Source organism: Geotrypetes seraphini, chromosome 1 (assembly GCF_902459505.1).
Source record: "Geotrypetes seraphini chromosome 1, aGeoSer1.1, whole genome shotgun sequence".
NCBI lineage: Eukaryota > Metazoa > Chordata > Amphibia > Gymnophiona > Dermophiidae > Geotrypetes > Geotrypetes seraphini.
This window is the reverse complement of record NC_047084.1, coordinates 386,020,861-386,045,099: the sequence shown is the minus strand read 5'-3', so window position 1 is coordinate 386,045,099 and position 24,239 is coordinate 386,020,861. Positions and strand designations below refer to the sequence as shown.

The window sequence follows — 24,239 nt, the reverse complement described above, 5'->3', positions numbered from 1 at the left end:
AGCAAACTACAGACCGGCGAGTCTCACATCATTAGTGTACAAACTAATGGAAACGCTAATCAAATGCCAATTGGATACGATCCTGAATGAGGAGAATCTACGGCAGGGGTGTCAAAGTCCCTCCTCGAGGGCCGTAATCCAGTCGGGTTTTCAGGATTTCCCCAATGAATATGCATTGAAAGCAGTGCATGCACATAGATCTCATGCATATTCATTGGGGAAATCCTGAAAACCCGACTGGATTCTGGCCCTCGAGGACCGACTTTGACACCTGTGATCTACGGGATCCCCGTCAACATGGATTTACTAAGGGGAGATCCTGCCAATCCAACCTGATCAGCTTCTTTGACTGGGTGACGGGGAAGCTGGATGTTGGGGAGTCCCTGGACATCGTATACCTGGACTTTAGTAAAGCATTTGATAGCGTACCACACCGCAGGTTGCTGAGCAAGATGAGTTCTATAGGATTGGGCGAAATGGGTTGGGAACTGGCTTGGAGGTAGGCGTCAGAGGGTAGTGGTGAACGGCACCCCCTTCGAAATTATGGAGGTAAATCAGTGGAGTGCCGCAGGGCTCAGTCCTGGGCCTGATCTTATTCAACATCTTTATAAGAGACTTGACAGAAGGGCTGCGAGGTAAAATAACATTATTTGCCGATGCCGCCAAACACCAAACTAAGCAATGTAGTGGGCAAAAGCACAACAGACATAAATTCAATGTTCGACAACATGATGCACGACCTACTCCTACTGGAGCGCTGGTCTAGGTCCTGGCAACTCAGCTTCAATGCCAAAAAATGCAAAGTCATGCACCTGGGCAGCCAAAATCCATGAAAGACTTACACCCTTAATGGCGAGATCCTAACAAGAACTGAAGCAGAACGAGACTTAGGGGTGATCATCAGTGAGAACATGAAGACTGCCAATCAAGTGGAGCAAGCTTCATCCAAGGCAAGACAAATCATAGGTTGCATACACAGGAGTTTTGTCAGCCATAAGCCTGAAGTCATTATGCCATTGTATAGATCCATGGTGAGGCCCCACCTGGAATACTGTGTGCAATTCTGGAGGCCGCATTACCGTAAGGATGTGCTGAGACTGGAGTCGGTCCAGAGAATGGTCCCGGATGGTCTCGGGACTCAAGGATCTCCCGTACGAGGAACGGCTGGATAAGTTGCAGATGTACTCACTCGAGGAATGCAGAGAGAGGGGTGACATGATCTAGACATTCAAGTATCTCACGGGCCATCGAGGTGGAAGAAGATATCTTCTTTTTCAAGGGTCCCGCGGCAACAAGGGGGCATCCGTGGAAAATCAGGGGCGGGAAACTGCATGGGGACACCAGGAAATTCTTTTTCGCTGAAAGGGTGGTTGATTGCTGGAATAGTCTTCCACTTCAGGTTATTGAGGCCTGCAGCGTGCCTGATTTTAAGGCCAAATGGGATAGACAAGTGGGATCTATTCACAGAGAAAGGTAGGGGAGGGTCATTGGGGTGGGCAGACTAGATGGGCCGTGGCCCTTATCTGCCGTCTATGTCTATGTTTCTATGTCATCCAACAGTCCCACCGCTTCTTTCGAAGGTCGTTTCCCCTTAATATATCGAAATAACGGCTTGAAGTTCTTCGCCTCCTTGGCTATTTTTTCCTCATAGTCTCTTTTGGCCCCTTATACCGCCTTATGGCACCTGCATTGATGTTGTTTGTGCTTGTTCCAGTTTTTATCCGTTTGTGACCTTTTCCATTCCTTAAACAGTTGCGCATAGAACTTCACGGTATTGCGGTATATAAGCTGTTATTATTATTATTATTATTATACAGCATTCTTCAGGGCCCAAAGGGCTGACTGGCATCTAAGATGCATATTTGGAGAAGAATAAACAGAATGAGACCATAGGTAGGCACATGAAGGACAAGGCGGGGGTTCAGAATGACAAACATATCTACTGGAAAAGGCTCTCTACAAGAAGGCCTGGAGCTCTGAGACTTGTCTCGCTGAGGTCACCACTACCTGAAAAACTGTCTTTATCGTCAAGTCCAAGAGGGATGCTTACTCCAGCAGCTCGAATGGAGCTCTGGTGAGAATTAGCATAACCACATTAAAATCTCACGAAGGGAATGGTGGTTTGATTGGTGGTCTGATGCAGAGAGCATCCTTCAAAAATCTGGCAAAGTCTGCATGAGATGCCAGCGTAGGTTACGGTTCTGAACCCCGAAACAAGAGAGCCCTACCACTTGAATCAGAAGGGAAGCAACATCAAGGCTGGCTTGCAGAAAAGCTACCACCACTAAACCCAGAGCTGAAAAACAGCTCGACACATTCTTGGGCACACCAATGCTGGAAAGATTTCCGCACTTTAGTGTAAGCAGATACTGTGGTTGACTTCTTAGACCTGAGAAGTCTGGTAATGAGCACTTCTGAATAACCTTTGTGCTTTAATGCTTCACATTATATCGTAAGAGCAAAACAATCCGGATCCTCCATGTATACTGGACTCTGTGAAAGGAGGTCTGGATGCACTTGTAACCAGACATGTTCGCATGTGCAAAGATGCATCAGATCTGATGAGTTTCAATCCATTGAAGGATGTGGCCTATCATGAGCCAGGAAGGAAAGACTTACAACAGAAGTCCCTGAGGCCACAGCTGGACTAGAGCATCTAGACCCCTGCTTCCAGGCTCAAATCTTTGAGTAAAGAACCTGTCTACTTTCCTGTTTTCTACATTCGCCATGAGGTTGACATATGGAGAATCCCAGCACTGGACAATGGCCTGAAATGACGCCGTCAACAGCATCCACTCTCCTGGATTCAAGGTCTGACTGCTGAGGCAGTCAGCTTTAACACTGTCCACACCCATGACATGCGCAACTGAAGATGATGATCCATCCAGTGTAAAAGCATGCGGGCTTCCAGATAGAGATGCACTTTTAGTGCCTACATGGCAATTAACATAAGCCACCAATGTAGTATTGGAGAAAACACTGACCACGTCACCTTTGAGAGTCTTCTGCAATTTCATCTCAGCCAATCGAATGGCAAGCAGTTCTAGCCTGTTGTTTGACCAATTCTTCTGAGAGCGTGTCCAATGCCCCTAAATCGGATGACAGTTGCCCCAAAATATCATCCAAGCCTGGAGCCTTCCCCGATTTTAGATTTTTAATGGTGGAAAGGATTTCTACCTCTGTGATAAGTACTTCTAACATCTCCCTCTTGGCTTTAAATAATTTGTATATTTGGATTATCCCAGGCCAATCAGGCAGGTTTTCTCACATATGGGTGACGTCATCCGACGGAGCCTGGATGCGGACGCCTCACAAGCAGACTTGCTTGAAGAAACTCGAAGTTTCGAGTCGCCTGCACCACGCATGCGCGAGTGCCTTCCCGCCCAGCACAGGGCACGTCTCCTCAGTTTTCCGCGGAGCTGAGAAGTCCGTCTTTGACTCGCTGTGTTAAACTTTGTTCACTTTTTGCCTTCTCTCAGCCCCGGTTGGTGTTTTTTCTTCACGAATCGCTGTTTTATTTTGTTTATTTTCTTTTAGTTAAAAAAAATAAAATAAAAAATTGTCCCTGGCATCTCTTTATCCCCTTCTCGAGCAGAACAACTGGTTATGCTCTCTGGATCTCAAGGAGGCCTACCCTCATATTCCCATTCATCCGGCCTCCCATCAATACCTCAGATTTCGGGTGGGGAATCTGCATTATCAGTACAGAGTTCTGCCCTTCGGCCTGGCCTCATCTCCCAGAGTGTTCACCAAGTGCCTGGTGGTGGTAGCAGCAGCTTTAAGAAATCATGGTCTTCGGGTATTTCTTTACCTCGACGACTGGCTCATCAAACATTCCACATCTCAAGGGGTTATTGTAGCGACCCAACGGACTACCTGGTTCCTACAAAGTTTGGGATTTGAAATCAACTTTCCCAAATCTCAACTTCAGCCCTCACAGAATCTACAATTCATTGGAGCTGTTCTGGACACTGTCCAACTCAGAGCATTTCTTCCGCAACAACGTCTGGAAGCTCTTCTTCAACTGTGTCACACAGTGTCTTCCTGCTCTTCCATCTCAGCGAGACACATGATGGTACTTCTGGGTCACATGTCCTCCACAGTACACGTGACTCCTTTTGCCAGACTTCACCTCAGAATTCCTCAGTGGACCCTGGCATCTCAATGGACGCAGGTTTGCAATTCTCTTTCTCGACACTTCACAGTCACCCCTTCTTTGAAGCAGTCTCTCCGTTGATGGATGCTCTCTTCCAATCTTTCTAGAGGCTTGCTTTTTCAACCACCCCCTCATCGGAAGGTCCTCACGACAGACTCTTCGACCTACGCTTGGGGCGCTCATCTCGATGGTCTCCGTACTCAAGGCCTCTGGACCAATACGGATTGTCAGTGTCATATCAATCAGTTGGAACTCAGAGCGATCCTCAAAACTCTCCATGCTTTTCAACATCTCCTTCACGACACAGTAGTCCTCATTCGCACGGACAACCAAGTCGCCATGTATTATGTCAACAAACAGGGAGGGACAAGGTCTGCCTCCTTTTGTCAAGAAGCTCTGGAGGTTTGGGACTGGGAAATCCGCCACAACACCTTCCTCAAAGCTGTCTACATTCAAGGGGCAAAGAATTGCTTGGCGGACAACTTGAGTCGTCTCCTGCAACCTCACGAATGGACTCTCCATTCCTCGCCTCTTCATCACATTTTTTCACAGTGGGAAACGCCACAGATAGACCTCTTTGCAGCTCCCCACAACTACAAACTGCCTCAGTTCTGCTCCAGGATATACTCTACTCACCGCCTCGAGGCAGATGCTTTTCTTCTGGAATGGACGAATCTTTTCCTCTATGCATTGCCTCCATTCCCTCTCATTCTCAAGACTCTGGTCAAGTTGAAGAACGATCATGCCACCATGATTCTAATTGCTCCTCGGTGGCCGAGACAAACCTGGTACTCCCTTCTACTTCAACTCAGCAGCAGGAAGCCTTACTTGTTCTATTGATCACTCTCTCCTCAAAATGGATTTCCTGTCCTATTAACCCTCTTTCTTCCTCCCCTCTTAAAGTCAATCAATTTGTACCTTTGCTTAATCTTTGTAAACCGCATAGAACTTCACGGTATTGCGGTATATAAGCTGTTATTATTATTATTACCTTCTACCAGTTTTTCCTTCTCTGCTTACACAGAGTCAGGGATCTCTGCTTCATCCCAACCTGCAGTCTCTACACCTGACAGCCTGGTACCTCTCAACATAGCCCCTCTTCAGTTTTCTCAATCTGTAAGAGACGTTTCAGAAGCTTCTCGAAAGCTTACCACTAGACAATGCTATCACCAAAAATGGACTAGATTTACTACATGGTGTTTTTCTCATAAGGAGCCTCAGCATTCCTCCTTATCTTCTGTTTTGGACTATCTTTTGCACTTATCCAATTCTGACTTCAAGTCTACATCTATACGAGTCCATCTCAGTGCAATTGCGGCTTTCCATCAGCCTATTGAAGGGAAACCTCTCTCTGCTCATCCGGTGGTTTCCACATTCATGAAAGGACTTTTCAATGTCAAACCTCCTCTTAAACCGCTTCCTGTGGTTTGGGACCTCAATGTTGTCCTTACTCAACTCATGAAGCCTCCATTTGAACCAATTGATAAGGCTCATCTAAAGTATCTCACTTGGAAAGTGGTGTATCTCATTGCCCTCACTTCTGCTCGACGAGTCAGTGAGCTGCAAGCTTTAGTTGTTGATCCACCTTTCACGGTGTTCCATCATGACAAAGTAGTTCTTCGTACTCATCTGAAATTCCTACCTAAGGTGATCTCAGAATTTCATCTCATCCAGTCCATCGTACTTCCAGTGTTTTTTCCAAAGCCTCATTCTCACCCTGGAGAATCAGCTCTTCATACTCTGGACTGTAAACGTGCTTTGGCCTTCTACTTGGAACGCACCAAACCACACAGAACTGCTCCTCAACTTTTTGTTTCCTTCGACCCAAATAAGTTGGGACATCCTATTTCTAAACGTACCATCTCCAACTTGATGGCGGCTTGTATCTCTTTCTGCTATGCCCAGGCTGGATTACCCCTTCACAGTAAAGTCACAGCCCATAAAGTCAGAGCAATGGCAGCTTCAGTAGCTTTCCTCAGATCTACACCTATTGAGGAAATTTGCAAGGCTGCTACTTGGTCCTCGGTTCATACCTTCACTTCTCACTATTGTCTGGATACTTTCTCCAGACGGGATTGACAGTTTGGCCAAACAGTATTACAAAATTTATTCTCCTAAATTGCCAACACTCCCACCATCCCATTCTAGTTAGCTTGGAGGTCATCCATATGCGAGAATATCTGCCTGCTTGTCCTGGGATAAAGCACAGTTACTTACCGTAACAGGTGTTATCCAGGGACAGCAGGCAGCTATTCTCACAACCCACCTACCTCCCCTGGTTGGCTTCTCTGCTAGCTATCTGAACTGAGGAGACGCGCCCTGTGCTGGGTGGGAAGGCACTTGCGCATGCGCGGTGCGGGCGACTCGAAACTTCGAGTTTCTTCAAGCAAGTCTGCTTGTGAGGCGTCCGCATCCGGGCTCCGTCGGATGACGTCACCCATATGTGAGAATAGCTGCCTGCTGTCCCTGGATAACACCTGTTATGGTAAGTAACTGTGCTTTATGGACAAATGCTCCTCTATCCTATATGACTTTCCAGTGGCTTCCTGCATATACAAAGAAGAATATAATACTCCAGAAAGCATTGAGTGGTCTATATCTGTATATAGCATTTTGTCACCCATTCCCTTGATCTTCTGAATATTCCAGTTATTAGTATGGTCTTTCAAGAACTTAGGTAGCATAGAGCCCAATTTATTTTTAAACTTAAAAATTTCTGTTGTAACCGCTGGCAAGCAAAATTCACCTCATCAATTTGTAATTGTGTAAATTCTGCCTGCATATTAAGAAGCAATTGCAAAGTTTGGGGGTTGTGGTCCACTTTTGTTTTTCTAACTGGATAATTTTCTCCCTTAGGACCAAAGAAACCCACTCTCTCCAGCTCTTCTTTTTCGCCCCCACTTTATCAAGACTTCTTTGAGGGCATCCCACAATATAGCTTTCCTACTTCTCCATTATCATTAATTTTCATATATAGATGAATATTACGTACAACATAATCACAGACTCTTTTGTCACCTAACAGGGACACTCATTGGTCTCCAAAATCCTGGACCTTTTCGTCCCGCCAGACCTGAATACAAGACCCATACTGGGTTGTGATCTGGGATGTGGATGGACTGAGTTCCTGCATCTAAGACCTACCTCCATAAGTTATAGTGGGACCATATAGCATTTATATTGAGTATTTGAGTAGGAAAAAAGTGAAATCTTTTTGGGATCTATGGATGACTCGCCAAGTGTTGACTAGTTCAGGGTGTCTCATATAGTTCACAAGGGCCTTCCTATGCAGTTTACCATATTCCCCTCCCCTTTAGAGTTGTCCAGTCAGGCATCCACCACTACATTAAGCTCACTGCCCAGGATTATCGCACCCTACATGAAGTCTAGTAATCTTCCTTGCAGTCCCTGAAAAAACTTGTCCTGACTTACATTCGGGGAGTACAGATTGATTAAGGCAAGTTTTATCCCCTGATATAAACCTTGATGTTGATATACCAATACTTCCTTGAAATCTGTCTCAAGAAATGGGCATCCCGTTTATGTAGATGTGTTTCCTACAACATGATGATAATCCCATTTAAGCCTCTGTGATTCCCATATGACACTGCTTCACTTTCCTGCATCATTAAGACCATTAACATTCCAAGATCCTACCCTTGGTGCTCTATCCCTCAATGTCCCACCTGGTTCGCCTTTCTTCAGTACCCACCTGCTCAACTTTACTTCCCTACCTGAACCCCTAACCTCACTTTCCAAACTAGATTTTTAACGCTGATCACTCCGAATTTGGATCAGCTGTCCCTGTAGGAAGATTCTATCATGTCAAAGCGAGACTCAGTCATATGGAACTATCATGTCAGACTTGTCCAGTCATACTCAAGTCTTAAACAGTCTAGCACCCAATCAGTATTGCCCTCTTCTATTTCAAACTGGAGTAGGGGTGGGAAAGCTAAGAGTCAATTCACTAAATAGCTATTCTGCCAATCACAAATCCAAGCAATTTTTCTTGCCTCCCCCCACCACATTCACAACCACAAAATGCAATAAGGTAAAATAATGAACATCAAATCAGCACTACAGAAAAATATAAAAAAACTGGCCTAAAAGTAAATATAGAAGACCAGTTTATATTCCCTTTAGGGAACTGATTGGAGGTTTGTTTGTTTTTTTTACATCCTCCAACTACCAGTTTCCAAGCTGAGTCTCTAAAAAGTTCTATGTGTTCTGGAGATCACTTGGGTGATAGCATAGCCCAGGCTTAGGTGATAGCCAAGCCAAGGCTTCCTTCGCTGTCTTTATCGTGCATGACTTTCCATTCACCGTTAGCCAGAAAGTAAAGGGACCCATTTCTCAAGTATTGAGTAACATCCCTGAAGGAACACAGTTTAAACAAAGTTATCCATGCAAGGTATTGATAAACAGTTTATTATCCTTCCAAGCAATCTCTCTTTGCTGACGGGCCTTTCTGAAAATACACTCCTTAGTAAGATTGTTCCCAAAACACGCAATAATGTCTAGGGGGGAGGGGGAGAATACCTCTCTTGATTGACCCAGGCCTCAGTGGGCTCTTAAGATAGTAGTCACACGTTGGAAAGTCTGGCTCAATCTGCATAAGTTCTGAAAAAATGTCCTTCACCACCGATTTGCAGTCTTTGTACACTGCCATTTCCAGGATGAACTTCTAACATCAGATCCTATTGTCTGACTGGAATTTACTTTATTTAATTTATTTTATTTTTATTTATTGTTTTGTCAGGTACTTTAGCTAGATTGTGAGCCTTCGGGACAGCTAGGGAAATCCAAAGTACCATTTTTATTTATTTTATTTTAATGTATATTTAATCTATCTTCATTGTAAACCGCTTTGAACCTCACGGTATAGCGGTATATAAGAAATTAAAAAAAAAAAAAAAAAAATCCCCCTGAACCGCAAATTGCATCTACGGGACCTATTCTATAGCTCTTCAGTTTGATCGCTCATGATGTCCAAAGCTGCCAGTCTCTTCCAATGATTCATCTGTAGTGCCTATACATCATGTCACTGAAGCAGTTTTACCCTCCACATGTTCCACATCAGTGCGAAGGCCACTCAGCTCCAATTTCAAGTCTACAAATGCTGACTGCACATCCTGTCAAAATCCTGAAATATACTGTTTTTGCTCTTTGAACCAGTGCACGACCTCGCTTTTAGTGACTTCTTGATTGTCCATTTCGTGGGCTGTGATGATCTCCACCTCTGAGGTGGGTTTGTCCGGCACCATTTTCTTCTGCTCAATGGCACTACATTGTTGATAAATTTGCCAGCATTGTATTTTCCTTCTATAGCCCTTTCGTCCTCCTTCATGCCTCTATCCTTTCCAGAAGTTGAAATGAGGAAAATTACCAACATCACACTCTCTAGACCTTCTTGTCACTCTTGCTCTTTATTATTCTTCCTTCCCAGCCTGACTGCAGCAGCCGCAAGGGAAGGAGTTGGTCAGGTGTGGGAGTCCAGCTCAACCCCCAATGGCCCTTGCGGTGCTTCTTTTTTTAAAAAAAAATAATAATAATATTTTCCTCTTCATGGCAGCTCCACTTGGATCGGGAGCTGCCCCAACCCAGCCCGACTGCAGCCGCAGCAAGGGAAGGAGTTGGCCGGCTGTGGGAGACCAGCTCCACCCCCAATGGCCCTTGCAACGCTGATCACACACACAATCACACAAAAACCCCAACCACCCGCCACCAACAACCTCCAAGAGAAAAAGCAACTTATCCACCCCAAAAGACCACCTGTAACCACACTCCCACTAACTCCTTCCTCCTATCTTTCACAATGAAATCTACACCACAAAAACAAATGCAAACTATCCTACTGATCATCCTGCTCCTAACCAACTTGGAAGACAGCAGCAAACATCTCCCCAATTCCAATTATTTGAATTGCTAACAGAATTCACTTCCCAGCCAGGAGAATCACAGTGGACAGAAACATAAATTGCCAGACCTTGTAGCCACACTGTAGCCCAAGCCTGGGACGCTACAGCACACCCAGTGGCTAAGCAAAAGAATAACACCAGCGTGTGACCTGGCCTGGAGTCACCCTGCAGGATTGGACTGACACAAACAGGAACAAAAATCAAAAACACACTATTGTTGTTTGAAGGAAAATATTTCAATTTTACTTCCCAAAACATAAGTCAGGATGATTCAAACCAAGAAAGTAGTGTTCAATGCACAAATTCCAATAAAGTCAAAAACTCAAAAGAAAGGAAAATAAACAGTTCCAGTTAAGATCCAACTTTCTCTTTCTTTCAGAGTCAGGAAATAATGCACCTGAGATAATGCTCTCCTCAGAGCTTCCTAATTACTCAGTGCCAGCCCAGCCTGCTCCCAAGCAGGTTGGAACAAACAAAAAACAAAATGTAGTTCTCTGCACAAGTTCATGCCATTCACAGTACTCCAAAATAAAGCCTCCAGCAATTTGAACAGTACGGCTGGGAAACGGAGAGTGCCTTAGGTTTGCCTTGTAAAAGCTTTTTCAACAGCCTTTAAAATTCCCTCCCTGGGTGACAGCAAACCTCTCCCCACAACAGAAAGGCACTTTCAGCTTCTTCAATGTCAGAAAAAGGCAGAGTCCAAAAACAGTTCATAAATCAAACTCACAGTTTCCAGCTCAACGCTTGCATCTGGTGATTAAGCCTACTTCCTTCGGTTCAGGTAAGTTCATCACTTCCTCTGGCAGTTGTGCTTGAAATTCCATAGGTACTTCATCATCAGGCAGACACAGATTCAGTGCTTCACCAGCCTCTTCCACCTCCATAGGTGTACATCTATCGCTCCTGCTTGGCCCAGAGAGATCCTCAGGGAAGAAAGGCTTTAACTTTCCCTCTAACCTGCCTGTCTGCCTGTTCCCAACTGCTGGCTTTTCTAATGCAGGGGCACGCCCTAATCTGGCTGAGTCAGCAGGGAACTGGGCAGCTCTAGAGCTCTCCTGGTGGCGACCTGAATACTGACTGCCTAGAGATTTCTTAGTTATTTCCGGCTCCCCCTGGTGGACAGCCGGGAAACCACCGTGATCAGGGCCAGGTCGGATCTTGTACATTCCCTTCCTGGGTTTCTTATTCACTTTCCCATCTGCCTTCACTGGGACCATGGCAGGCACGGGGTCTGACTAGTCACAACCTATACACACCACACCATCATACCAACATGGAGAAAAAGACCAACAAACCCCTCTAAGACCAAACCACACCCTCACCCAAGACTACTCATCTACCCAAAAACAATGAACAGTGCACAAACAGAATATACCACACTTAAACATAAACATCAGAGCTCTAGGCCCAAAGACAGAACACATAAAAGACTGGATAGAAAATGAGAATCTTGACTGCATTTTCCTCACAGAAACCTGGCTTACATCAGACTCAGATCCCAGGATAACGGAAGTCTTCCCTAAGGGATACAAAATAACAGTGGTCTGCTGGGAAAAAAAAGAGGAGGAGGTCTAGCCATCTTAGTAAGAAACTCCCTAAACATGAATATACTAGACAAAACATTCACCCCTTACATGGATCTACTAGCCTGCCAACTTTCATGCACCATACTAAAAGGATCCATAACTTGCATGCACATAACACCAGGGAATTGGAATACAGCAAGACCCGAATTTGAAGATTTTATATACCGAAACTCACTAACAACAACTTACAACCTAATCCTAGGAGATCTAAACCTCCATCTCGAAGACCAATCCTCCAAACAAGTAGAAAACCTACTGTCATTCCTCAAAGCCCTAAGATACAAGATTTTATACTCACAAACCACACATGAGAAAGGTCACCAACTAGACATCGCAGCCTTCATGACTCAACTGCCAGAGATTCAAACATCAAATGGAAAGTGGTCTCGATCCCTCTGGTCAGACCACTAGACATACTCCTTCAACATCAACTGGGCCAAAGACAAAACCAAACCCCCAAAGATCAATCTACAACTCGCGTAAATACATCGACCCCCCTCCAAATTCTGGACTAAAACAGACGCAACAATCCAAGAATGCAACCCCAAAGACTTCATCTCACAATGGTGCAGGCTAAGCACAGCTACCTTAGACGAACTAGCCCCAATATAAACAAAAACCAGAATTAGCAGACGATCAAACAAACGGTTTGATGACAAACTACTCCTACTCAAAAGACAGTGCAGACAACTAGAAATAAAATGGAGAAAGAATAACCAAGAACCCACGTAAACAGCATGGAGAAAACTAAACCAACAATACAAGCTAAAACTAAAAGAAAAAAAAAAGGAAGACACACTACACCAACCTAATAGGCAAAGAAACCCAAGACACAAAAAAGCTATTCCAAACACCAAACTCTATCTGGCCAATAATGACACCCCTCAGCCACTCTTTAGCTGAATAATTTAAAAACAAAATCACAACTGCCAGGGACTACCCTTACCAGAACCTCAACCCACCTAGAAGAGATCACAATGCCCCCCACAGAAAAAGAATCAGCTGCGGCAGACAGAACTTGGTCTCACTTCCCCACTATACAATGATTCAACCTTAACAAACTACAAAATATACAGCCACACAGCCTGTGACTTCAACCACTGCTCTCCATACCTATTAAAATCCTCCAGTACCAAATTCTGTGTTCTCCTCTTACAATGGATACAAACCATGCTCGCAGATGGCCTTTTCCCGCAAGACCTCGGTGAAATCGTCACCACCCCGATCCTAAAAGACCCTAAAGGAGCAACAGATCAACCATCCAACTACAGACCCATAGCCTGAATACCACTTTATGTCAAACTAATGGAAGGCCTTGTAGCCAAACTCCTCACCAACTACCTAGAAGACCACAACATACTCCACCCTACACAGTCTGGTTTTGGAACCAATTACAGCACAGAATCACTAATAGGTTCCCTCCTGGACACAGCTAGACAACACCTCAGCCCAGGTAGAAAAATGCTGATTATACAAGTGGATCTCACCACAGCATTTGACCTGGTGGACCACAACATCCTACTACAAATACTATATACAATAGGAATCACAGATAAGGTACACACATGATTTCAAGGATTCCTACAATCAGGAACTTACAGAGTAAAGTTGAACAAAGAAAAATCAGAACCATGGTCCAACCCCTGTGGCGTACCCCAAGGATCTCCACTATCCCCAACTCTCTTCAATCTCTACATTGCATCCCTCAGCACCTGCCTAGACAAATTAGGCTTAACCTCCTATAGCTATGCAGACAACATCACCATTCTCCTTCCTTTTGACCAACCAACGTCCACACTACACAGGGCACTTGAAACTGTAGCAACATAGATGAAAAATCACAAACTGAAACTGAACCCAGACAAGACATTCATTCTCCTCGAAAATAATAAAACCCCAACCATAACAAATCTAGTAATAAACTCAATCACATACCCCATACAACCCATTTTAAAATTTCTAGGAATGACGATGGACAGATGCTGTACCATGCAACCACAAATTAATAAAACAATACAAAAATAATTTGTCATGAGAAACTCTTCGACATTAAACAATACCAGCTGTTGGTCCAGTCACTAGTCCTAGGTCTTCTAGACTACTGCACATACTCTTATCTCCCCTGCCCCGCAACCATGATAAAACAACTACAAACAGTTCAAAACACAGCGCTAAGACTTATCTATTCACTGAGGAAACACGACCACATCACGGCAGCATACCTCGACTCACTCTGGCTCTCAATACAAACAAGAGTAATATTCAAATTCTACTGCCTACTATTTAAAACCATAAGCGGAGACAGCCAAGCCTACCTAAACAACTGCCTAATCCAAATTACCTCAACCAGACATAGGAGAACCCACAAACCGATCACGCATCCCCCAGTCAGAGACATCAAACGAAAAAACTGTAAGATGGCCTTCTAGCCACACTAGCAGCAAAACTAGACTACCAATTCTCCAATTTACTGATAACAACCCTAGACTACAAATATTTCAGAAAAGAAATAAAAACCATGCTATTCAAAAAATCCTTGAAGACAAACTAACACCGCAAGACTCGTTCCAAATCTCTGAAGCAACCCGCTCTACTCTTCAATTCCTCTGGAAATGGCCAGATAGCTACTTTTGTAATCCGCCTTGAACTGCAAGGTAATGGCGGAATAGAAATCACTAATGTAATGTAATAAGGCATCCATGTTTCATCCTCTTTGCTCACTTCTCTCTTTATTTTCATCCTCCATCATATCTTCATTTTCTCTCTTATGATTTTTAATTCATCTATTTCCTTTTGTTCACTAATGTTCCATTTACCATTCACATTTCTTTCCCCTGTCTTGCATTCTGCTTCCTCCCTTCTACCCTATATTTTCCATATTTGTGATTTTTATCTCCTCTTTCTTTGACTGCATCTTTAAGAACAGTGGTTAGCAACACACAAAACAGAGTGCACTCTCTTAGGTTCTGAATCCTCACTTTTCTAGCATTTTTCCTATTTTTGGAAGTAGTCTGCTAATGAGGAGAAGCTCAGTACAGGAGAAATTGCACACATTGATTCTATATGTACAGCTAACTTACAGCCACTTTATCTGTAGTTTTTTTATCCAAGAGGGATGAGAAGTGGAATCTAGCTGTTCCCTTTTGCATATGATGCCCAGCCATATGTAAGCCACTGCCAAACCAAAGTCTCCCTACATTAGTTTTTAGGTACCTGTACTTGGGATTTTTCCAACATAATTTTTTTTTCTCACATTTTACATTTAAATTTAACATTTCATAGATATTGATACAAATATAACATTTCAAAGATACTGATATTTTTCTTCATAGATTACGAGGAACACTACCCCAACATATAGGACTCCAGAAATAATAGATTTGTATGCAAACTTCCCAGTTGATGAAAAACAAGATATATGGGTAAGTAAGCTTTTAGAAGATTATTAAAAACATACCTATTTGACAATTTCTTGTAATTCTGTAATTCGCTGTGTTGTACAGTATTTTATATTATCCCAGGACAAGCAGGCAGCCTATTCTCAACATATGGGCGAGCCCGGATGGTGGACAGCTTCGCAAGCAAACTTGCTCGAAGAACTTTTAGAAAGTTTGCGACTGCTGCACTGTGCATGCGCGAGTGCCTTCCTGCCCGACGCAGGGCACGAGTCTCCTCAGTTCTCAGTTTTCTGTGGAGCTGAGAAGTCCAATTTCAACGCTTTGCGCTAGACTCAGTTCTACTTCGTGCCTTCTCTCACCGGGGCTCATGTTTTATTTCTTTACAGGGTCGCTGTGTTTTTATTGCGTGTTTAAAAAAAAAAAAAAAGACTTAATTTGATTTTTCTTTTCTGTCACGGTGGGGCCTGCGGGCTTCGAACTCGCTGAGGCTATTTTTCTGTTTATGTCCCGGCCGGTCACAGGCTTCAAGATGTGTAGCTGTTGCCAGCGCACGATCTCCTTCACTAATCCACATAGGTGGTGCATTCAGTGTTTGGGACCTGACCATCATCCGGAGTCATGTACCCGCTGTGCTACCCTTCAACCTCGAGCCCTCAAACGTCAAGTTCAGGTACAAAAACTTTTTGGCGGTATGGATCCACTTTCCCTGGTCTCGACCTCAAATCCGGTCAAGCTTCTCACCGGGGTTCCGCCTTCTACTTCGACCTTAATCAAAACCTCCTCATTCGGTGGATCCTTGTCCTTGAGCAAATCTGCTAAATCTTCTCCTTACGAGACGCTTACCTTGCTGCCTCCCTGTGGTCAGGTACCAGCAGTAGTTATCAAGCTACCCAAAAAGCATGTCTCCAAGTCGAAGAGTCTTTCTCCTATTCCTCGGAGACTATAGCCACACCAAATGTACCAGATCCTCAAGTTTTGGTGTCACATTTGAAGGTTATGATCTAGACTATTTTGGATCATCAGTTTGGTAATATGCTTGCCAAACATACTCCTGCCTCAACTCTTGCAGTCCAGTCTTAGCACTTAGCACTATCACAAGGAGTCGAATCCTTGGCAGTGCCTCAAGCTGAAGTTACTCACTCTATACAAGGAGTCAAGTCCTTGGGAGTGCCTCTACAGGATTCTACACACTCTATGCAAGGAGTCGAGTCATTGCGAGTGTCTCGTCTAGAGCCTCAGCATGTTTCTCAAGGAGTCCAGTCCTTGTCAGTGCCTTGAGATACCTCGACACAAGTTGTTCAATGCCTTTTGGTGTCTTGATCTCAATCTCCAGGCTCCAGCCCTCCTTCCTCGCATAAGGCGTCACCCTTTCCAAGGCATAGGGCGAAGACTTCTCGACAGCGAGACCTGCCTGGTTCGAGGCACAGTTCTCCACATCAGTCGAGACATTCATCGAGGCACAGATCCTCTTCTCTAGACAGGCATCCAACTCTGAAATCGAGGACACTACCTCCAGAGCCTTATACCTATACTTCTCCTGCGAGCGATGTCAACCTTCCTTGGAGCAGATATCTTTTTCTTCTTTCCTACCTCAAATGAATCTTGAAACATCTTATTCCATTCCCACTGTACCAGGAAAGCTGGAATCTAATTACAGGATGGTCCACTGCAAGGGCTTCGATTAATATGTTATCCCATCAGTCCCTTCTCGTGGAGTCTTCTCTGGAAAGGACCAATCCTGCCAAAGTTTGTCACTGTCCCTCCTGGAAGAAAGAGCAGGACCATGGACAAGTTTGGTCGACATCGGTATCAAACTTCTCTTATGGCAACTAGAGTTTTGAATTACAATTTTGTTTTCATTTCTTATTTCAAGCATTTGCTTGACACACTGCCTGAATATTTTAAATATAATGTATTCCTCAACACAGTCTTCCAGGTTTTCAGCATGCGATTACCACTGTGACTCAACTCCGCATGCATCTCCTGCAGTCTTCCTATGATGCATTTGAGCTTTCCTCAAGGGTCACTGCCTTTTCAGTGGCAATGCGCCAGCTTGCCTGGCTCCGCATTGTAGACATGGACCCCAATCTTCAAGATTGTCTGGCCAACATCCCTTGCCAGGGCAATGAATTATTTGATGACTCCATCGAGGCAGCTACTAAACAATTGTCTGAACATGAGAAATTGTTTGCTTCCATCATTCATCCTAAGCCTAAACCAGCTATCTCTAAAGGCTTCAGGCCTCTTCCATCTTATCAAAGGCATTTTCCATAGAGAGCAGCTCTTTATACACTAGTGCCTCCTAAGAAACATCATCATCAACAACAGCAGCAAAAATCTCAGACTCCTGCTGCACCTAAGGCCTCTCAACCTTTTTGACCATCTAATATAGAGCATAACCTCAATTGTTCTGCCTCTGTCTTCTTCCCTTCCCATTGGAGGTAGTCTCCATCATTTTTACCACTGCTCGGAGATGATTACATCAGACCTCTGGGTGCTGTCTATCCTCAAGGAAGGATACTCTCTCTGTTTCCTCAAGATTCCACCAGATCTTCCTCCAAGAGAGTATACTTACAATTCATCGCACACCACGCTTCTTCAGGAAGCTCAAGCTCTGCTTCGTCTCTGTGCCATCGAGGAAGTTCCTTTAGATAACAGGGGGGTTTACTCCCGTTACTTCCTAGTTCCAAAGAATACAGGCGATCTCCGCCCTATCTTGGATCTCAGAGCACTCAACAAATTTTTAGTCAAAGAAAAATTCTGCATGTTGTCTCCTGCATCATTATATCCCCTTTTAGAGCAGAGCGATTGATTATGTTCTCTAGATCTCAAAGAGGCTTGTACTCACATTCCCATTCATCCAGCCTCTCAACAGTTCCTCAGATTTCGGGTGGGAAATCTGCATTTCCAATACAGAGTGCTACCCTTCGGCCTGGCGGCATCTCCAAGAGTTTTACTAAGTGCCTAGTTGTTGTAGAAGCAGCTCTGCGGAACCATGGTCTACAGGTGTTCCCTCACCTGGACGACTGGCTCATCAGAGATTCACTCAAGGGGTTATTGTAGCGGCTCAAAGGACTATTTGGTTCCTTCAAAGTTTGGGGTTCAAAATCAACTTTCCCAAGTCTCAGCTACAGCCCTCTCAAACTCTACAGTTCATCGGTGCTGTCTTGGACGATGTACAACTCAGAGCATTCCTTCCTCAGCAGCGTCAGGATGCTGTCATTCACCTTTGTCACAAAGTGTCATCCCTTACTACACTGTCAGCGAGACACATGATGGTTCTCCTAGGTCACATGGCCTCTAAAGTTCATGTGACTCCTTTTGCCAGACTTCACCTCAGAATCCCTCAGTGGACCCTGGCATCTCAGTGGGCTCAGACTTTCGACCCACTTTCTCAACACATCGGAGTGACTCTTTCATTGAGACAGTCTCCATTGGTGGATGCTCTCTTCCAATCTCTCCAGAGGTTTACTGTTTCAAACACCCCCTCATCAGAAGGTCCTCAATACAGATTCATCGACCTACACTTTGGGGGCTCATCTTGATGGTCTCCATACTCAAGACCATTGGTCCAGCACAGATCGTCAGTGTCACATCAATTTGTTGGAACTCAGAGCGATCTTCAATGCTCTCAGAGCTTTTCAGCATCTTCTTCACGACCAGGTAGTCCTCATTCGGACAGGCAACCAAGTTGCCATGTACTATGTCAACAAGCAGGGAGGAACAGGATCTCTCCATCTTTGCCAGGAAGCCCTGAAGATTTGGAATTGGTCAATCCTTCACAACATCTTCCTGAAAGCTGTCTACATTCAAGGAAAGAAAAACTGTCTGGTGGACACTCAATTCCTCGCCTCTTCATCACATTTTTTCTCAGTGGGGAAATCCTCAGATCTTTTTTTGTCTCCCCACAACAACAAACTGCCTCAGTTCTGCTCCAGGATATACTCTCCTCACTGACTGGAGGCAGATGCTTTTCTACTGGAAAGGGCGAATCAGTTCCCCTATGCATTCCCTCCATTCCCTCTTATACTCAAGACATTTGTCAAACTGAAACAGGAACATGCTTCTGATAGCTCCTCAGTGGCCCAGGCAACCTTAGTACTAGAGAATGACACGGTGACGGTTTACCCGCGGCCACCGCATTTAAGCCGCGGGTCACCGCCGAAAACGGGGAAGAAAACTAGCAGTCGCTGCGGTGACGGGGACAAGGCCATTCACCGACCGCGGAAACGGTGAACAGGTTTGTCCCCGCGGGCCAATGTACCCCCCTTCTAGGAACCGCTATTTACCTGTGTTTCACCGTGCTCCTCATTTGTCAGATCAACCCTTCCTGCCAATCGCAGCAGAAGGGTACCCAACCCCTCCTGCCGGTCCTCCCAATGGCCTCCCCTAAGATCGCCGGCAGGAGGGTACCCAACCCCTCCTGCTGGACCCCCCCCCAACGAACCCTCCCACCCCGGAACCCCCTTAGTCTTACTTTCCAAGTTGGACCGGACAGCTCCTCGCTCGTCTGGCCAGCAGGCCTGCCTCCGTCCAAATGAGGCGGGCCCGCCCCTCCCCTCCCCTGCCTCCCAATGGCCTCCCCTAAGATCGCCGGCAGGAGGGTACCCAACCCCTCCTGCTGGACCCCCCCCCCAACGAACCCTCCCACCCCCGAACCCCCTTAGTCTTACTTTCCAAATTGGACCGGACAGCTCCTCGCTCGTCTGGCCAGCAGGCCTGTCTCCGTCCAAATGAGGCGGGCCCGCCCCTCCCCTCCCCTGCCTAACCCACAGGATCCTAGGGCCTGATTGGCCCAAGCACCTAAGGCCCCTCCTATAGCGGGAGTGGCTTTAGGTGCCTAGACCAATCAGGCCCTAGGATCCTGTGGGTTGGGCAGGGTAGGGGCGGGCCCGCCTCATTTGGACGGAGGCAAGCCTGCTGGCCATACGTGTGAGGAGCCGTCCGGTCCAACTTGGAAAGTAAGACTAAGGGGGTTCCGGGGTGGGAGGGTTCGTTGGGGGGGGGGGTCCAGCAGGAGGGGTTGGGTACCCTCCTGCCGGCGATCTTAGGGGAGGCCATTGGGAGGACCGGCAGGAGGGGTTGGGTACCCTTCTGCTGCGATTGTCGGGAGGGCCGTTGGGGGGGTCTACAGGAGGGGTTGGGTGCCCTCCTGCCGTGATCGCTGGGGGGAGGGGAGACTTGCAGCCGTAGCCGCGGTCACTATGCTAATCACGGCAGCATTTAAAGTACATGTCGTGTTTGTTTTTGCATTGCTAGCCCCAGGGGTGGTGGAAGATTAGTGATTGAAAAACTGTATGAAAAATAACTATTTTAAATTTAGTGATCAAAATGTGTCAGTTTTGAGAATTTATATTAATTAATTTTTTCTCTGCGTGTTTTGTTTTTGTATAGTTATTAACTAATATTTAACTAAGTTTTAAAGTTTTAAAGAATGTTTCCTTTATACGTAAATAAAGAAAAGTGAATGGGATTGCAGTGGCGGTGACGGGGCGGTGAATGGGGTGGCAATGGCGGTGACGGGGCGGTGAAGAGGATGGTGAGACGGGGACGGGGCGGTGACGGGGATGGTGAGACGGGGACGGGGCGGTGACGGGGATGGTGAGACGGGGACGGGGCGGTGACGGGGACCAATTTTTTCACCGTGTCATTCTCTACTTAGTACTCCCTTCTACTTCAACTCAGTAGCAGGGAGCCACTGCTTCTGCCAGTTTTTCCCTCTCTGCTTACACAGCGTCAGGGGTCTCTACTTCATCCCAACCTGCAGTCTCTACACCTGTTAGCTTGGTACCTCTCAACTACCACTCTACAGTTTTCTCAATCTGTACAGGACATTTTAGAGGCTTCTCGGACGCCTGCTATTAGACAATGCTACAATCAGAAATGGACTAGATTTTCTGCTTGGTGCACTATTCATCACAAGGAGCCTCAATCTACCTCCTTGTCTTCAGTTTTGGATTACCTGTTCCATTTGTCTCAATCAGGCCTCAAATCAACATCCATTCAAGTCCACCTCAGTGCAATTGCTGCTTTTCATCAGCCTATCAAAGGGAAACCCCTTTCTGCTCATGCTGTGGTTTCCAGATTTATGAAAGGTCTTTTCAATGTTAAACCACCTCTCAAACCTCCTCCGGTGGTTTGGGATCTCAATGTTGTTCTTGCTCAATTGATGAAGCCTCCTTTTCAACCAATGGCTTTGGCTCATCTCAAATATCTCACTTGGAAAGTGGTTTTTCTCATTACTCTCACGTCTGCTCGCAGGGTCAGCAGGCTACAAGCTTTAGTTGCAGACCCACCTTTCACAGTATTCCATCATGACAAGGTGGTCATCCATACTCATCCTAAATTCTTACCGAAAGTGGTTTCAGAATTTCATCTCAATCAATCCGTTGTACTTGTGTTTTTTTCCAAAGCCTCATTCTCATCCTGGAGAAACAGCTCTTCATACTCTGTACTGTAAGCGTGCTTTGGCTTTCTACTTGCAAAGAACTAAGCCACACAGATCTACACCTGAACTTTTTGTCTCCTTTGATCCAATCAAATTTGGACATCCGATTTCCAAGCGCACCATCTCCAACTGGTTAGCTGCTTGCATCTCTTTCTGCTATGCTCAGGCTGGACTGCATCTACAGAGTCAAGTCACAGCCCATAAAGTCAGAGCCATGGTGGCATCAGTAGCTTTCCTTAGATCAACTCCTATTGAGGAAATCTGTAAAGCTGCCATTTGGTCCTCGGTTCATATCTTCACCTCTCATTATTGTCTGGATACTTTTTCCAGATGGGATGACCATTTCGGCCAGGCAGTGTTACAAAATTTATTCTCCTAAATTGCCAACACTCCCACCATCCCATTCTGGTTAGCTTGGAGGTCACCCATAGGTTGAGAACAGGCTGCCTGCTTGTCCTGGGATAAAGCACAGTTACTTACCGTAACATGTGTTATCCAGGGACATCAGGCAGCTATTCTCACAACCCACCAACCTCCCCTGGTTGACTTCTCTGCTAGCTATCTGAACTGAGGAGATGCACGCCCTGCGTTGGATGGGAAGGCACTCACACATGCGCGGTGCGGCAGTTGCGAACTTCCTAAAAGTTCTTCTGTAAGTCTTCTTGCAAAGCTGTCCGCATCTGGGCTCCCTGGATGACATCACCCATATGTTGAGAATAGCTGCCTGCTGTCCCTGGGTAACACCTGTTTGGTAAGTAACTGTGCTTTTTTGTAAACCACATTGAACTGAGAGGTATTGCGGGATATAAATAAATTTATGTTAGTTTGCATGTCAATCTGAGCTCTAATGAGGTACATTCAATAATTTATCTACCTCGATAGGAAAGTAGAGTTGTTGTTTTGTGTTTGTTTTTTAAAAAGTTTTATTTTTCAGTATAGTCCCTATCCATTTTTCCTCCAATGACTTTAACCCCTTTGAAGAGTCCTTCTGTTTGACCTTCAGACCAGGATGTCACATCTTCCTTGATGTCTTCAACAGATGAAAACTGCTGTCCATGGAGAGATTTCTTCAAAACTGAAAGCAGGAAATAATTTGAGGGAGCCAGGTCAGGACTGTAGGTAGATGGTTCAGCTGCTGAAACCCACATTCTTGGATGACACTCTGATTGTCATGACATGTGCACCGTCATATTGTTATGAAAAAGCAATACTCCCGCTGTGAGTTTTTCTCATCGTTTTTCCTTGATTGACTTCCGCAAAGTGATTGCTCAGGCAATGGGCCTGATGGGCCGCCGCGGGAGCGGACCGCTGGGCGAGATGGACCTCTGGTCTGCCTCAGCGGAGGCAACTTCTTATGTTCTTATGTTCTTATGATTGTTGTGTTGGCGTAAATGTCCCCATTTATGGTTATCTTGTGTGGCATGAACTCCAGAAGCAAAACATAAATATTGCCATACTGGGACAGACTGAAGATCCATTAAGCCCAGTATCCTGTTTGCAACAGTGGCTAACCCAAGTCGCAAGTACTTAGATTACTTGGATTTCAACAAAGCCTTTGATACAGTTCCTCATAGGAGGCTGTTGAGCAAACTTGAAGGGCTGAAGATAGGACCCAAAGTGGTGAACTGGGTCAGAAACTGGCTGTCGGACAGACGCCAGAGGGTGGTGGTTAATGGAAGTCGCTCGAAGGAAGGAAAGGTGAGTAGTGGAGTCCCTCAGGGTTCGGTGCTGGGGCCAATCCTGTTCAATATGTATGTGAGTGACATTGCTGAAGGGTTAGAAGGAAAAGTGTGCCTTTTTGCAGATGATACCAAGATTTGTAACAGAGTAGACACTGAAGAGGGAGTGGAAAATATGAAAAAGGATCTGCAAAAGTTAGAGGAATGGTCTAATGCCTGGCAACTAAAATTCAATGCAAAGAAATGCAGAGTAATGCATTTGGGGATTAATAATAGGAAGGAACCGTATATGCTGGGAGGAGAGAAGCTGTTATGCACGGACAGGGAGAGGGACCTTGGGGTGATAGTGTCTGAAGATCAAAAGGCGAAAAAACAGTGTGACAAGGCAGTGGCTGCTGCCAGAAGGATGCTGGGCTGTATAAAGAGAGGCGTAGTCAGTAGAAGGAAGAAGGTGTTGATGCCCCTGTACAGGTCATTGGTGAGGCCCCACTTGGAGTATTGTGTTCAGTTTTGGAGACCGTATCTGGCGAAAGACGTAAGAAGACTTGAGGCGGTCCAGAGGAGGGCGACGAAAATGATAGGAGGCTTGCGCCAGAAGACGTATGAGGAGAGACTGGAAGCCCTGAATATGTATACCGTAGAGGAAAGGAGAGACAGGGGAGATATGATTCAGACGTTCAAATACTTGAAGGGTATTAACGTAGAACAAAATCTTTTCCAGAGAAAGGAAAATGGTAAAACCAGAGGACATAATTTGAGGTTGAGGGGTGGTAGATTCAGGGGCAATGTTAGGAAATTCTACTTTACGGAGAGGGTAGTGGATGCCTGGAATGCGCTCCTGAGAGAGGTGGTGGAGAGTAAAACTGTGACTGAGTTCAAAGAAGCGTGGGATGAACACAGAAGATTTAGAATCAGAAAATAATATTAAATATTGAACTAGGCCAGTTACTGGGCAGACTTGCACGGTCTGTGTCTGTGTATGGCCGGTTGGTGGAGGATGGGCAGGGGAGGGCTTCAATGGCTGGGAGGGTGTAGATGGGCTGGAGTAAGTCTT

General features: G+C 45.4%; 1 protein-coding gene across 5 annotated transcripts in view; it reads left to right on the top strand.

Annotated features, from left to right (window-relative positions):
• Positions 1-24,239, top strand: part of GAK (cyclin G associated kinase) — a 652,499-nt gene that overhangs the window by 158,989 nt on the left and 469,271 nt on the right. For 4 of the 5 annotated variants that reach the window (XM_033916764.1, XM_033916747.1, XM_033916736.1 and 1 more), the window contains one exon: positions 14,993-15,082. The exons of the other annotated variant lie outside the window; for it this stretch is intronic. In XM_033916764.1, the coding sequence (XP_033772655.1) occupies positions 14,993-15,082 (90 nt within the window). The remainder of the gene's footprint in view (positions 1-14,992; positions 15,083-24,239) is intronic. 5 annotated transcript variants of the gene reach the window in all.